The 15,772-nt window shown below is 47.7% G+C and overlaps 1 protein-coding gene across 2 annotated transcripts; it reads right to left on the bottom strand.

Moving 5' to 3' along the window:
• Positions 1-248: 248 nt before the first annotated feature.
• Positions 249-13,807, bottom strand: stv (BAG domain-containing protein starvin). 2 transcript variants are annotated; one of them, XM_075868879.1, is made up of 3 exons: positions 13,611-13,807; positions 13,384-13,500; positions 249-2,143 (listed from the first exon to the last, which is right to left on the bottom strand). In XM_075868879.1, exons 2-3 carry the CDS (start codon positions 13,396-13,398, stop codon positions 551-553), a joined length of 1,608 nt encoding a protein of 535 aa, XP_075724994.1. In that variant the 5' UTR covers positions 13,399-13,500; positions 13,611-13,807; the 3' UTR covers positions 249-550. The 2 variants fall into 2 exon arrangements, with proteins under 2 accessions (XP_075724994.1, XP_037287489.2); XM_037431592.2 differs by lacking the exons at positions 13,384-13,500; positions 13,611-13,807 and adding an exon at positions 3,945-4,191.
• Positions 13,808-15,772: the final 1,965 nt, after the last annotated feature.

Raw genomic sequence — 15,772 nt, 5'->3', positions numbered from 1 at the left:
TCAAGATGCACCTGGCTAGGCACACCATTTGAGTGTAAAGCTGTCAATCCTGCACACTTGTGCACAGTACGACTGGAGAGGCAGGATAACTGCTGTTTGGGCATGTTTGTTTGGCCTTACAATAGCAAAAAACACAACTAGAACAAAGAGTGCACTCAATCCTACATTCTTTTGTAACTTTCATTCCAGGTGGGCCTTTGTCATCATGGGAAAGCAGTGGTACGCAGTAACGAAAGAAGACACTTGAAGAGCATCGAGACAATGCTAGGCATTTATTATAACAGCTCGAAACATTACACTTATTTTAAATACACGCGGCAAGAAACAGACTTATGTACACGTATAGTTTTGACTTAGATACAACAGTATGTACAGGCATTGCAAGAAACTTTGGTTCCAGCGGGGCCACCCCACAGCACCGCTACAGCAATGGACAAGCTTTTCTTTTTTGACCACCTCCAGATCCTGTGACACAATTTTTTCAAAAAAAAAAAAAAAAAACAGAACCTAACTGCAATACTGTGACATGACAAACTCGCCAGAGACCCTCTTAGAGTTCCGTCGAGCCTGAATGCTCAGTAGGGATGGTGCTTTCCATTATGGTATTCTCCATTTCACTGTTGTTGAGGGATGACAGGTTTTGTTCGTTGAAGGGGCTCGTACATCCTGGTGCTACGGGTACAGCTTCTGCAATGTTACCAGAAGAACCAGGTAGAGAATTGTCAAGGTCAACAGGCATTGGAATAGTCGGGGGTTCCGGTGTGGGCTCTTCCGTGCTGCCACTGCCACCAGCTGCAGAAGGCACTGCCTCGGCAGTTGGTTGCCGAGGGGCTTCGGAAGACGAAGGCGCTTCAACTTCCATAGGCACGGCTCCCTTCTCCTCCTTGCTGCCGCCAACTTGGACAGCAGGTGGTGCTTCAATGGGGCCTGCAACCTCAGGATTTGCAGATGCCGCTGGTGCGGTGGTCGTAGTTGACCCGGCAGCCACTGCATCACCGTTGTCAATGCTTCTGTCGTCGGCAAACTGGGAGGCTTCGTCGGCGAGCTCTCCGACTTCTTGAGGTGGAACCTCTACAAGCGAATGTCCCGGCTCCTTGCCCTCCAGTAGGTTGACGACGGACTGCACCTCTTTGACCATCGACTTGCGCAGCTGTCGGACATCATCCCTGCCTGCCGGGTCGATGGCGTCCAGCTTGATCATGAGTCGTGTCAGCATCTCATCGAGGAACTTGTACTGCTTGTCACCAGGCTTGCCACTGAAGTTCAGCACCTGCTGCCGGAGGTCAGCGAGCTCCAGACTGATCCGGCGTATCTGCTCTTCGGCCGTGGACTGCTTGCTTGCCTCCTGCTGCTGCGGGGGTGGCGGCTCCGAGCCCTGTTTAGATGGTGGGGCTTGTGGAGCTAGCCTACCACCCGACGATGACTTGGATGTCGTCGGTGGGGTACGCCTCGCCGACTGCTGGCACTTTTGCCTTGGGAACGTGTGCGGCCAGCTCTTTCCGTCCTGCTGATCCATCGGGTCGTCAACCCGACACCTGGCCATGGCTTCGTCCCCGCAGTCCATCTGGATGGGTATAGTCCTCACATTCTGAGCCTCTCCTGTCATCTCCTCATCCTGGTGGGGGTGACTCTGAGATGGACTCTTTGCCGGCCTGCCCTGTACAGGGTATCCGTCAACTTCGATGGGAACTGCGTGGACATTCCTGGGTTCCCCAGAAGCACCGGGTTGTCCTTCTTTGGGGCTCGCGAAGGACATCCTGCTGCTCTGGGGCTTGATGTCGCCGTCGGAGGCGTAGCCCGAGGATCCCGCGCGCCCCTCCACCACGATTGGGATGTGGTGGACTCGAGGTTCATGGCGTGGCTTCGAACACGAGGCCCCGTTGGAGGCGCCAGCGCCACTGCGAGCGCTGGAACCGCTCGACCGGCTGCCCTGGGACGATGTCTCCGAGGCGGCGTCGTCGTCGTGACCAGTGCCACCGCCCGACGTCGTCTCATGAATCACCTTGATGGGCACGCCACCTTCGTCGAAGTCCGTGGTCCAGCCGCGGCGTACGCGAGACGATTGCGGCGAGCCCGGCATGGACCCAGAGTTGCCAAACACGGAGCTGGTGTTGCGCCATTCCGGGTCATCGTAGAAGGTGGGCTGCGTTGGAGGTAAGGAAATGGTCACGCAACAATGTCGTGGCAAGCACGTGACAACAGACTATCACTGAAAGACTGAAAAGCGACTACATTCGTCAACAAATCAGCCTTTTCGTCGACAAAGGTTCAGTTTCCATCTGGATTCTGGAAAGACTTATGGTTCAATAACTCATCTCGAAATGGATCAATATACAGCTGAAACTTTGTCAGTGCCCGGCTGGAATTCGGCCGTACTCCCGCTGTAACTGCATCCACTGCGAGTGGAGTTATAGTGCAGCATAGCAGAATTATCGAACAGGAAATGAACTTTCATCTGGGCTTCTAAGTTTCCACTCTGCACGCAAAACCACTATGCGAAACTTAAGCGATCTCCAACGAACACTTACGCAAATCGCCGAGCCCACAATAGCGGATTTCTGGGCACTTCAAGCATTCCCAGCAGGTTAAACGAAACCATTTTGCTGTTCACATCTAGCATGCCCTGCAGACAACGTCGTTAACATGTGAGCAGCAACATTTAAACGAATCCCGTAAACCTGTAGCGATGCGAACAGGGGGTCAGAACGCTTGGTAACAGGCGACGTACGGCTTCTGCAACACTGTCGTCTGCCTCTTCCGATCCACTCTGCCGAGTGCCGTTAGCCCCAAAACAACAAGGTACCAAATCGCTTCGCGGTCGAGGATATGCACCTGAGATTTCCGCTTGCGGCCAGCCATGTGGGTCCGAGATTTCGATACCCGGGCGAGAAAACAGCGGATTCACGATCGAACAGGCAGTCGCACGATCCACAGACACAAAGAGCGCTGCACACCGCGTACCACCAGACGACCGACGAAACGGAAACGACGAACACAAGAACAAAAAAAAAAAAAAGCGGCTCTCTTTCGGCACTCTCACCCCCTAACTTCGCTCTACTTTGTTAATTTTTTTTTATTTGTTCGGCTAGGTTTCCGCTTGTCAAAATGATGTTGCGCGGCGCAAACCTCCTCGACGCTTTCTAACGGCGCACCACCCAAAAAAACGCTGCGGGAGGCCAGGCGACCCACGCAAAATAGCAACTTCGCTGACCGTCTAAATATATTCCGAAACAAGAATAAACAAAACAAAACGGGCGGCGCGGCAACCGACCGAAAGACGAAACAACAACAAATTTTATTTTTCTCGGATCTTCAAAAACCCAATTCGCCAACAACGAAGACCCCCCTCGTAAACCCGGGGAGCTTGAGCAGACCGTTATATGACCGCGCCATTTTTCTACGGCAGAAGTAAGTCTTTACAGTTATTTGTTTAGCCTACGCACGGCCACTGCGGTACAAGCGTTCAAGGTCTCTGGCCAAAGCGCCGCTTTGAAGGTTATGCGCCGCGATGACTGCATAGAGTGCCTTGGCCTGCTCGGACTTTCTCGCAACCGGTTCTTGACAAGAAGGATTTGAAAGACGCCGCCGTCATTAGCGTTCCACCTTCCAGAGGGTTCCAGAAAACCGGATGAACGAAGTAGACGACTTTCATACAGCAAGCAGACGATCGGCCGGAAATCAATGGGGGCACACATTCATAGCCAAGCCAACGACGAAGCCAGCACTCGTACTCGCTGCCCATGGGTTCTGGCGCCCATTTATAGCACGGCATTCCGTAAAATCGATGCCGTGACACGCGAAAGCACGGTCGTTGCACTAACGGGAAGCCACTGCAAAACACGGCACGACAGACTAGATAATTCACGCGTCCAGCGCGAAATGCGTTGTCAGCAACTTGCGCAATCGCGCCACGAAATGTCGACAGCCTGGCGCTGCACACTTACCCTGTGGAAACGGCTAGCCCAGTCTGTAGACCACGAAGGCGAATTGGTCTCGTAGAACATGTTGTTATCCTCTTCGGGTTGAAACCCGAACCTGCGAAGTATCTCCGATCGTCTCTCGTCCGAGCTTCGGTCGGGATTAAACTGAAACGGCACCCGTCTGTAGCTCATATTTATCGGCTACCCACCACAGCGCAAAAAACCTCGCAACGCCGTTTCGACCGCCTACGCGTACAGAGGCGTGGAAAAAGAAAGAAGGAAGAGAACGAACAACAAAAAAACTAACACGACGTCACCAATCGCGAGAGCCAATCGGAGAAAGTAGCGGAGAAACGTCACTGTTTGAACCGACGAATCGAAAAAAGAATGACAGACTGCTAGCGCCACCGCTATGGGAAAATGGGAACGACAAGCTTCTCGAAATCCCGCGTTCCTTCGCGCGCGGCGATAAACTACGGGAGACGTCGCGAACATTCCAGAAGTAGCGCGCCAGATTTGAACGTGCCTCGTTTTGAACCCATTACGTCACCGACGCTCATGAGAAGTTGGTTTCTTGAGCTCATCCAGGTGACGAAAATAACGTTCGGGCGGGTTGCAGGAAAATTCAACACCTCAATGTGGTTTAAACGTCGATTACCAAAAAAAAGAAAAAAAAAAAGAAACAAGAAGTCTAGAAAAAGCTGCAGCCGGTGCACAACTGTTTTGGGTGCTGCTTGTTCAGATGCTTACGGCTGAAATTTCGCCGTTCAATAAAAAGGCATGAATTCCGTGTGGATGTCAGACAAAGGTGTTTGTTGGCTTTATTGAACAAACGGCACCACATTGGTTATATACAGCGGTTGGTTGATGTTGTTTAATGGTCTATCACAGCATCGATACATTGACTTTCACGGTGCACTCGATCAATCATGTGCTCGTCTATGGTGTGTTTGGTCCCCTCATGAGAAATATGTAATCCATCCAGATCACTGTTTCACTAATGTTAACAGATGACTGTTTCTCAATTTCTTTTTTTTTCTTTTTTTTTGCCGTTGCAGAGAGCGATGTTGCATTGGTAACCTCCTCACATACATTCTAGCTCTCTCTCTAATACAATGTACCGCCTGCATTTTATCTGAACTTTTCCCAGCATGTATATGAGTACAGACATAACCACACTGCCAAAACTTGTAATTTAATAATGTTTATTATGTGAAACGAACACAGCAATTGTATACGCTTGTATATACACTAATGGCCGTATAAATACAATTGTGCTTTCAAAAATGACAGCCCATTTACTACCGTGAAATGCTACATTAGCTTCCAGTCAACTTACATACTGCCACAATTGTATCTATATACGCACGTGTCCCCCACTGTTCTGTGTTTATTTGTTCTACCATTAATGTAACTTGTGTATCTATAATGAACTAGTAGCATCAATTAACGTGCTGGTTGCGAGAAATCATGACTATCACGGCTGCTAAAAGCTAATCTTTTCGCCCACCTTTTTTTATTTTTTCACAGTTAGATTTCAGTTACTTCTAATCACATTCCTATAATTTCCTTCACATCATTGTCTCTCAGATCTCATTAATGTTGCGTCTAACCAAGAAAGCAAGCCTTTCATTCAGGTAAACATAAGTCACTTATATATAATATGGCGACACATATGTACAAACAAATCGTCACATCTTTTCTGCCTGTCATCTTTGGATCCCAACGTTCTGCCTTCCTGCATCGTGAGGGGTATAGAAGCATATCAATCACTTGTTTATACTTTGACGTTCTTTCGTTTGTGTAGATGCCCCCCCCGCCCCCCAACAGCCACTATAATTGCCTGTGTATAAGACGCGCGCGCCGCCGCGTGTTCAATAATGCTATTTCATGTAACCTCCGTGACTTGCATTTGCTGGATTTACATCTCGGAAGCAGTGTAAACCGCAGTAGTTTTTTTTATTGCGTTTCACGAAAGAGGGCGCTTTCAGCGTGGCAGCAAGTAGGTTATATATATTGGGCGGCGGTGAGCGTCGTATTGATCGTTCCCCAGATTTCGCGAACGTTCTCGATCGTTGTAGGAGGGCGAGGGGCGGTCGCAGACTCGAAACCGGCAGCGTTCGCAACCGCCCCGCCGCTCCCAACTCATGATTTCCTAATTTCCCGCCCCGCGTGCTGCGATATAGCCGTGAAAAAAAAGATTACTTGCGCACCGCTTACGGCAGGGATGTCAAATAAGCGGCCCACGGCCCACCCTCCATCCCAAAATTTTTGCAAAGTATTTTACGCAGTCGCCAAGTGCAGACACGCAACCGTGGAACAAAACTGCATCTCGGAATTGGCGTTTACATTCCGGACATCCCGTAGATTGGTATCAATGGTTCTCGAATCCTGAGGCCCTGTCCCTAACAGGAATGACCTATACATTACATTACGAAGGACCGTCTTCTTTGAAATGCGAACGTTATTTAACATTTCGCTGAAACTTTTTCACTGCACCCCTTCCTCCTCGCTCGCTCCTACCATGTCCCGGCCCAGGCGCGACCAAATTTCGTAACATTGGCAGCTAGCTGAGGTGAGTTCGAGCACTACGAATCATTGACACAAGCGCAATGAAAATAGAGACGCAAGCTCTTTCAAGTGAATATTAATCGTGGGAAAGCGGGCTGGTCTCGCTGCATATACATGTATGACGTACCTTTAGAGACGCCTATATGTATAAATCTTCAGTCTGCTTCCTCGCAATAGAACTGAGTTTTAGAGTTCGCTCTTCGGTATTTTTCGTTCGACGAAGTTCCCGCCTGAAGCAGACGATCCGCGTACAGAAGCAGCGGCCGCTGCAGCGCAGTTGAGAGCATATCTGCAACCAGCATATTACCCTCCCCCTTGGAAAAGTCTATAAAGCCTGGTGAAACCATCGCCGCGACTAGTGGGCCCGGCGGCACGTTAAGGATGCATCGCCCTAACTGGCTTCGTTTCTTCGTAACGCAGGTAACGAATCAGTATTGCCTCTATGCTAAGCGTACTAGCTCTCGTGCATTGTTTGTGCTGCCGGGCCCACGGCGAACGCTTGTGATAATATATGACTGTACATGCATGCTGATGAGAGTACTTTTGTTAGCAGGTGATGTCGAAACTAATCCCGGCCCCGCTACTAAAGCGTCGGGCGACTTACTTGAAATGCTCAAAGTGTTACAAAATGGGCAGTCAGCTATGATCGAACAATTAACTTCCATTAAGGAGACGCTGTCCGAAAACGAAAAAAAGTTTAATGACATCAATAACAGACTCTACAAGATTGAATCCGACCTTAAGTCAATTCAAAGCATCAATCTCAAGCTTGAAAATATAGAAACAGTCACGAACAACTGCGGTGTTCAGGTATCTCAGCTGACTGCTCGCGTTGAAGATATGGAATGTAGATCTCGCCGATGCAACCTAGTGTTCTATGGCCTCGCAGACAAACAAACGGAGACGTGGCGCGATTCAGAGGAATTAATCATCCAGCATTGCGAAAAAAATCTTGATATAACAATTCAAGCACGCAACATTGAAAGGGCTCACAGGCTTGGCGCTTTTAAAGACAGAAAGAATCGACCAATAATTGTCAAGTTTGCCCATTTCAAGGACAAAGACCACATTCTTTCTAGGGGCGGCAAGCTGAAAGGCACTGTCTACGGTATAAGTGAAGATTTTCCTCCGCATACGCGCTTGGCCCGTAGACGCTTGGTTGAATTCGGCAAGGCTCAAAACATGCCCATCAAACTGCGCTACGATAAACTTATCTGTGGTAACAAAACATACGTATTTGATCATCCTACTCAGACTGTTGTCGAGTACAAACGTTAGCAACTAGCAAAGAAAGTCGGCAACCCAGATAAGCCTTCTAAACATGATGTATCAATTCTTTACAGTAATATTCGTAGCCTCATACCGAAACGTGACGCCATAAGCAGCCTCATTTCATCCTCTTCTAGTAACGTCGTACTAATCACCGAAACTTGGCTCAATTCTCTGGTCTCAAGTCCTGAGCTCTTTCCCAACCTGCCTGAGTTCGATATCTTCCGCAAGGATAGGGACAGCTCTCGCGGTGGCGGTGTACTAATAGCCACTAATCGTCAATTGCAATGTTCCCTTGTAAGCGTGCAAACGCCTTTAGAAATGTTGTGGGTCCGCAGCCACGCAACCACGCCGCATATGCTCATTGGCGTCTGTTACCGTTCACCCAATTCTGAAAGTTCGTTTGCATCTGATTTTCATGACGTATTACATGAGATAACGCTTACTAATCCTAGTACTCCCATCTTGCTTTTTGGCGATTTCAATTTTCCTTTCATTGACTGGTCCAAGCTATCCACCTGCCAAAACACAGATAATGTCTCCAATGAATTCTTACACACGTGCTTAACGTTTGGTCTATCACAGCTTGTCACTTCTCCTACGCGCACAACCGATCATTCAAGCAACGTTCTTGACCTTCTGCTTACGTCACATCCTGATAACTTTTCTTCTCTTTCTTATATTAGCGGTCTCAGTGACCACACCGCGATCCACACTACGTTTCCCGGTAACATGATAAAAAAAAGCGTCAAATCGAAGAAATTACTGACTCTTTACGACAAAGCCGACTATGTCGCTATGAACAACGACTTAGCAGCCTTTTATAGTGAATTTTCCTCAACTTACGATCAACAATCCACTGAATCTAATTGGGCTTTATTTAAATCCAAGATGCAGGACTTGATCAAACTTTACATTCCAACAATCACTATATGTGAAAGATCTCGTTCTCCCTGGTTTAATGTCAGTATAAAACGTATGAAAAATAAGAAGAAACGACAGTTTCGTTCTGCCAGGCAATCGAACTCTCAACTAGCCTGGGACAAGTATAAAAGTACAGCCAAAGAATACATGGCATTATTGGCATTGGCAAAGAGAAACTTTTTTTCAACCACACTACCCAACATGCTTCGGGACAACCCACGCCGCTTTTGGAAAATAATGAAACCGGATGATAAAACTACACTTTCTCTTTGTGACAATTCTGGATCCCCTATTGCCGATTGTGACGTTCCATCTGTCTTGAACTCTACATTTTGTTCCGTTTTTACCAACGAAGCTAGCGGAGAACTTCCTGAATATCCGCATTTTGCTTTTCCGCAAATGCCGAAGATTGAGTTCAGCTCAGAGGGAATCGTTAATGTAATCAATCAATTAAAAAATTCTTCATCATGTGGTATAGATGGCATCAATGCCAAAATTCTTAAAAATACTAAGCATATCTCTGGTTCCATACTATCAATCATTTTCCAACAGTCGCTCGATACAGGTGAAGTCCCATTGGACTGGAGAATTGGGAAGGTCATTCCGGTCTTCAAGAAGGGCGATCGTTTATCTGCAGGTAACTACCGCCCCATCTCGCTCACTAGTGTTTGTTCTAAGATCATGGAGCATGTCATCTTCTCTCATGTTGCCAGCTTTTTATCATCTGCAAGTTTTTTTCACCCAAACCAGCATGGCTTTCGTAAAGGTCACTCCTGTGAGACCCAACTAACATTATTCCTGCATGACATCCATCTCCACATAGATCGTAACATTCCAGTTGATACACTGTTTCTTGATTTCGAAAAAGCATTTGACAAGGTGCCTCACTCTCGTCTCCTACTAAAAGTCTCGCGTCTAAGCCTTCACCAGTATGTTTTCAACTGGATCAAAGCATTCTTAACAAACCGCAAACAATTTGTGCATGTTAATAACCTTTCTTCCAACCTCTCCCCAGTTCTGTCTGGCGTGCCCCAAGGTACCGTCCTCGGGCCTCTCCTATTCTTGATATATATTAACGACATTCCACTTTCTGTTCAATCTAATATTCGTCTTTTTGCCGACGATTGTGTCCTTTACCGTCCAATACATAACTCTACCGATGTTTCTTCCCTACAGCATGACCTCTTACGCATTCAACAGTGGTGTAACACTTGGCTGATGTCTCTGAATACGAATAAAACATTGCTCATTTCTTTCCATCGTCGCAGAAACTACGCGCCGGCTACTTACACCATCAACAACTGTCCTATAGCTGCTACTAACTCAATCAAATATCTAGGTGTCCATCTTACGAGCGACCTATCATGGGGTGACCACATAGATCACATAGCTTACTCCGCTAACCGTGCCCTTGGTTACGTACGCCGCAACATTTTCATGGCACCACCTTCCGTTAAACTACTTGCTTATATCACCATTGTCAGACCTAAACTTGAATATGCATCTGCCGTCTTTGACCCCCACCAAACAAATCCTATTAAAATTCTGGAATCTGTCCAGAACCGAGCAGCCAGATTCATTGCTTCAGATTACTCCCGTTACTCCAGCATCTCCAACCTAAAAAACCAGTTAAAGCTTCCTACCCTCGCTTTTCGTCGTCATATTGCACGTTTGTGCCTTTTTCACAAATTCTTTCATTCAGCCACACGTGACAACCAGCTCATCCAACCAGTCCATCGAGGCCATCGCAGAAGTCATCCAAACGCTGTAATTCCGCCACGTGCTCACACCACATCATTTCAACAGTCATTCTTTTTGCGCACCGCCCGAGACTGGAATGACCTTCCGGAAGAGGCGGCTATCATCCGGGATTCTGCGCGCTTCAGGAATGCCATACAAGCAGCAGACTCAACTGCATCTTAACCATTACTTTTGATACCGCCTTTCATCGCCCACCCCTCATGTAAAGTTCCATACGGAACCTTTGAGGATACAATAAATAAAAAAAATAAAAATAAATATAGTACACAAACTGACGTCACACGCGAGAGGGCGCCACTCCGAGATCTCGAGCTCGTTACAGGCGCACACCCAGATTGTTTTTCACAAGCAGATAAACTTGATGCAGATAAACTTGATGCAGATAAACGCGACGAAGAACGGATGAGAGCCGTGCATGGCGAGGGTTGCGAGGAGCCTTCCCACACCTTCGCCTTCTTAACTACGCCAATGCTTTGATTGATATGTGGGGTTTAACGTCCCAAAACCACTATATGATTATGAGAGACGCCGTAGTGGAGGGCTCCGGAAATTTAGACCACCTGGCGTTCTTTAACGTGCACCCAAGTCTGAGCACATGGGTCTACAACATTTCCGCCTCCATCGGAAATGCAACCGCCGCAGCCGGGATTCGAACCCGCGCCCTGCGGGTCAGCAGCCGAGTACCTTAGCCACTAGACCACCGCGGCGGGGCTACGCCAATGCTTTGCCTCAGTAGATTCTTCCTTCAGATGGAATTGTACGTTATGCATTATTATTATTATTATTATTATTATTATTATTATTATTATTATTATTATTATTATTATTATTATTATTTGCAATTAAAGCTCTGGCACCGCAATTTTGTCGCTTTAATTGTGTTGAAGTGAGAGCGTCGAAATGAATACCAACGAAAAGGTCACGTGGGAAAAGCCGGCAAAAGGAGTGACGTAATGGAGCAACGAAATTCAACAAAATTGGAGGTATGAAGTTAAATTCAAGTAATGCAGTAGACGGCTGATTGGAGATCACTGATAGGGGTTCTCGTCCCGGGGGATATCGTTGTGTAATGAGGATGGTGGAGCAAATTGCAACGGCGTACTCGCAATTAGTATATACACGCGAGACTTACTGAATCGTAGATTACTAAGAGCGGTTCTTAGTCGTGCAGGGGACTTGAAATTGACTTATACTAATAATGATAATCGTCGTCGTGAACATACTACGTATTTAATCTGTCCCGAAACAACGTTGAACTATTCGTGCGAGCGCTGACAACATGAATAATGTTAAGCGATAAGATGAGTATATATGATCTAAAGGAGGAAATATGAATAAAAGAAGTATAATTGAGACAGTGCTGAGAACAAAAGTCTGAAGAACAAGGCAAAATGTATTAACAGGGCACTCCAACTATAACCAAATTGGCAAAGAATTTTTTTTGTTGCTTATGTTTTTCTAAGAATGTGTATATAGAATTTACGCGGTGCCCATACGTCCGATATAGAGAATCCGATAAGTGATGCCCTCACGGCGACACGATTCGTACCGTTCAAACAAAGAAAAAAAGAACGAAATATCGAGACGGGCAGTATTGTGCGAACAGGTCTTCCGATGGACTTTTGAGCACTGTCAGTGGCGTAGGCACCAATGGGCTGAAGGAAAGGGTAAGAAGGCGAGATATATTGCGCTTTGTTTTCTATTCTGGTAGCGAAAGACGCAACATGCTTCTTCCTCAAGTACTAATCACCTTTTCGCTGACTTTATAAGTTCATAACGGTTCAGCGTAGCATCTCAATGATCCGCGGTTGATTATTGGCCTATATAGGTGCACATTTTAAAAGTTTCATTCTACTTCTAAATTTAGTCGAACTTATACGCTTTCTGTAAGGTTGCGGTGAAGCAAATGCAATGTGTTGATTTAAACCAAGAGGAGCCAAGGGATCAAGAGGATAGTAGTGAACATAAAAGAGTTATTTCATACAGCATATTTTATTCAACTGCAGTAATTATTGAAATATAATGTTGGTAGAAAAACAAACATGCCCAGGCTTGGTAGTGGGCTGAACAAAATAAAGCGCTGTCATGTTACATTTTGTACAGTACTTAAAAACAATTGATGACGAAACGAAACTCTATAGAGTGCACACCACATGTGCTTCGACATTATGCTTACGGCAGCAAAATTACGACGAACGTCGAAAACCTAAATCATAAAATCAACAAAGCGGCGACTTTGAGCAAAATGGTCGATTAACTCAGAAGTGCCGATACATGTTTCTGAGAGAATAGAAGAGTGCGAGGCCTGTAAAACGTTCTTATGGCATGTCGAGCGCAAGTATAGTTTTTCAGCAACTTCAGGCTAGAAAAGCTTCTCTCTGCTGAAGCGGTCGTGATTGGAAGTGTCCCTATTAACTGAAGTAGCCGGTAGAGATTGGGATAAAATTTTTCGACGCAAGTGTGCAAGGGCGTCGGATCCTGTGCTAAAGCGCATGAAGGGCTCAGTCTTCTCCCACTTACACCAACCGAGTCTCAGTTACCCCATCACGGCCCTTTCGTCCCCATCTGGCTGGACGGCCCCGGCGCGGTGGTCCAGTGGCTGAGGTACTCGGCTGCTGACCCGTAGGTCGCGGGTTCAAATCCCGGCTGCGGCGGCTGCATTTCCGATGGAGGCGGAAATGTTGTAGGCCCGTGTGCTCAGATTTGGTTGCACGTTAAAGAACCCCCAGGTGGTCGAAATTGCCGGAGCCCTCCACTATACGACATCTCTCACAATCATATGGTGGTTTTGGAACGTTAAGCCCCGCATATCAATCAATCAAGGCAGTAAATACGCGTTTCAAACGCGCTGCATTGAAGGCGGCTTCAAGACAAGTTCAAGTCGAGGAGCGTTTATGAATACGGAGGTATAGTGTCACTTCCTGGGTCACACACTTACCAGACCCTGGATCATTCAAGAACTCGCCACCAGACCCTGGATCGTTCACTCGCATGCTGTTCTGTAGCGAGGCATGATCTGGTTTGGCGTCAGCTCCAAGAGTGAGATCCACTAAACCTATCAGAAAATTTTTCGCTGCATCAGAGTGGACAGTTTTGACATTAGCAATAAATAAATAAATAAATCACGATGCAACGCGGTTCCAGAGCACCAGTTCAAATATTTACCTCTATCCAGAGTCTCGGACAATCCAGGAGCGCGCTTCGAAGTCGGTGTGGAGAACGAGCTGTTTTTTTTTTTCTTTTTTTGTGACATGGCTGAGAGCGAACCCGGCTCACACGACGATAGTTATAGCGCGAGAACAAAACGACGACACAGAGACAAGAAGGACACGAAAGACACGTCGTGTGGCCAGGCTCTTGAGGACAGCGCCCAACGCACGAAGTCGGTAAGTAGCAAGTCCGCAAGCCACTGTCTTCGCGATGCCTCGGCAAGCTGAAATCGCTGGCTCATCTATTCGCCCCCCGCTCCGCAATCAAACCAGTCTCTGCCGGTTCCAACGCGAAGCGGCGACGCCGTGGGGCCACGACTCGTGATCGCAGACGCGCATGCGCAGAGCACGGCGCATCCCCGTGGGGAAACCGTGAAGGCGCCCTCGAAACCGATCAGAAGCACGGTCACCTCGGCCGGCGCGCTCGTGGCAGGCTAACGGGCCACAGTTTCAACCCGGCACAGCGCGACACATTTAAGTAAGGGCTATCAGGAGCGACGCGACATCCTTGCGTGGCCCGGCTGTGCAAGATATGCAATGTATTTACGGCACCATGGAGCGACCCCCGTCGCAGGGATCAGATGTTGTCTTAGTCTTTGTTTTCTGTTTTTGTGTGAATCAGCGCGTTTTGTGCCGAGTTAGCATAAACTGGTGTCGCGAGTGGCGGCGCGACTTTACAGTGCGTTAACCTGGCACGGAACAATTTCGGGGGTAGGAAAGCACGTTCCCGGTGTCCCCCCCCCCCCCCCCCCGGCGCTACGCCCCTGAGAACGGTATAGTATAATAAGGCGTTTTTTTTTCTTTCTCCGTGATAGCGAATACAATAGTGCATGCAACAAAAAAACAGCCTTCGAGCAGCGATTCGTAGACACAGACTAACACGTCAACAGCGATTTTGCTGAGGCTGGAGAGATATATAAACACAATACCTTGCTCCGAGCTCCGGCCATTCGGCGACCCAAGGGAGGACGACACGGGATCCAACGGCCATTCCATCACAGCGCCAGTGGCGTGTACAGAATTCGCATATCTACTACGCCTATTTGACGCCGCCCCCCCCCCCCCCCCAGGTATGTTCATAATTCTGGTGCCCTGTTTTCGTGGCCCTTATTCGTATCGTTCGAGCGCGAATCTACAGTTTACGAAATAGTCACTACGCATGCGTCTGCGATCCCAAACGAACAGCCTGGACCACAGACTTAGCAGTAGGTCTACTTTAGAGCGCAGCTCTTACACGCACGCGTTGCAGCGCGTCAACGCATGATTGATTGATTGATTGATATGTGGGGTTTAACGTCCCAAAACCAGCATATGATTATGAGAGACGCCGTAGTGGAGGGCTCCGGAAATTTCGACCACCTGGAGTTCTTTAACATGCACCCAAATCTGAGCACACGGGCCTACATCATTTCCGACTCTAACGCATGGATTCTTGACGCCCTCTCCGCTATTGAGAGAGGGCATTGATGGTCCGTACTACGCCGAATAATTCCCATTCAGAGACATAAAAAAATCCCCGTTTCTGCAATTTCACCCTGCAAACGTTGACTAAATTCCTAGCATAACAGTTCTCATTTCCGCCCCCCATCCACACGCACATACATACTATAATTGCACGCGTCTCACGTACTGGCGACTTTTAAAATCATGACCAGCCCCTCCGCAGCGGTACAACAAAAGCATGGCTTCATTAAATCATGTGCTATTAGTACAGTGAACTAGAATATCCTTCTAGAACGCTGTACTAGTAGTGCACTGCACATTGTGAGCTTCAACAACACGTGCCCTTCAAGTTTGCGGTGCGTGGACAACGCCGCGCCTGGCTCTGGCGGCAAGCTCTAGAGAATTTGAGGATAGGAGCGACAGAGGGCGCAGGCGAGTCGGTGTGTTTAAAGCCCCTATATTTTATATATAGGGGCTTTAGGTGTGTTTCGATGTTTTAGGTGTTTTAGGTGTGTTTTATATATAGGGGCTTTAGGTGTGTTTCGTCAAAGGGCGAGCGCGTGCGGCACGTGCAGAACGCGTTCTACAGTAAGTGCGGGGAACTTCGGCGCCGTAACGTCCGTTCGGCGCGCTAAAACGAGACGCTCGCTGTGCGAAGTTGCCTTTCCGCGATGG

Source organism: Rhipicephalus microplus, chromosome 7 (assembly GCF_043290135.1).
Source record: "Rhipicephalus microplus isolate Deutch F79 chromosome 7, USDA_Rmic, whole genome shotgun sequence".
Taxonomy (NCBI): domain Eukaryota; kingdom Metazoa; phylum Arthropoda; class Arachnida; order Ixodida; family Ixodidae; genus Rhipicephalus; species Rhipicephalus microplus.
The sequence above is the reverse complement of the archived record's forward strand: the minus strand, read 5'-3'. Positions and strand labels throughout refer to the sequence as shown.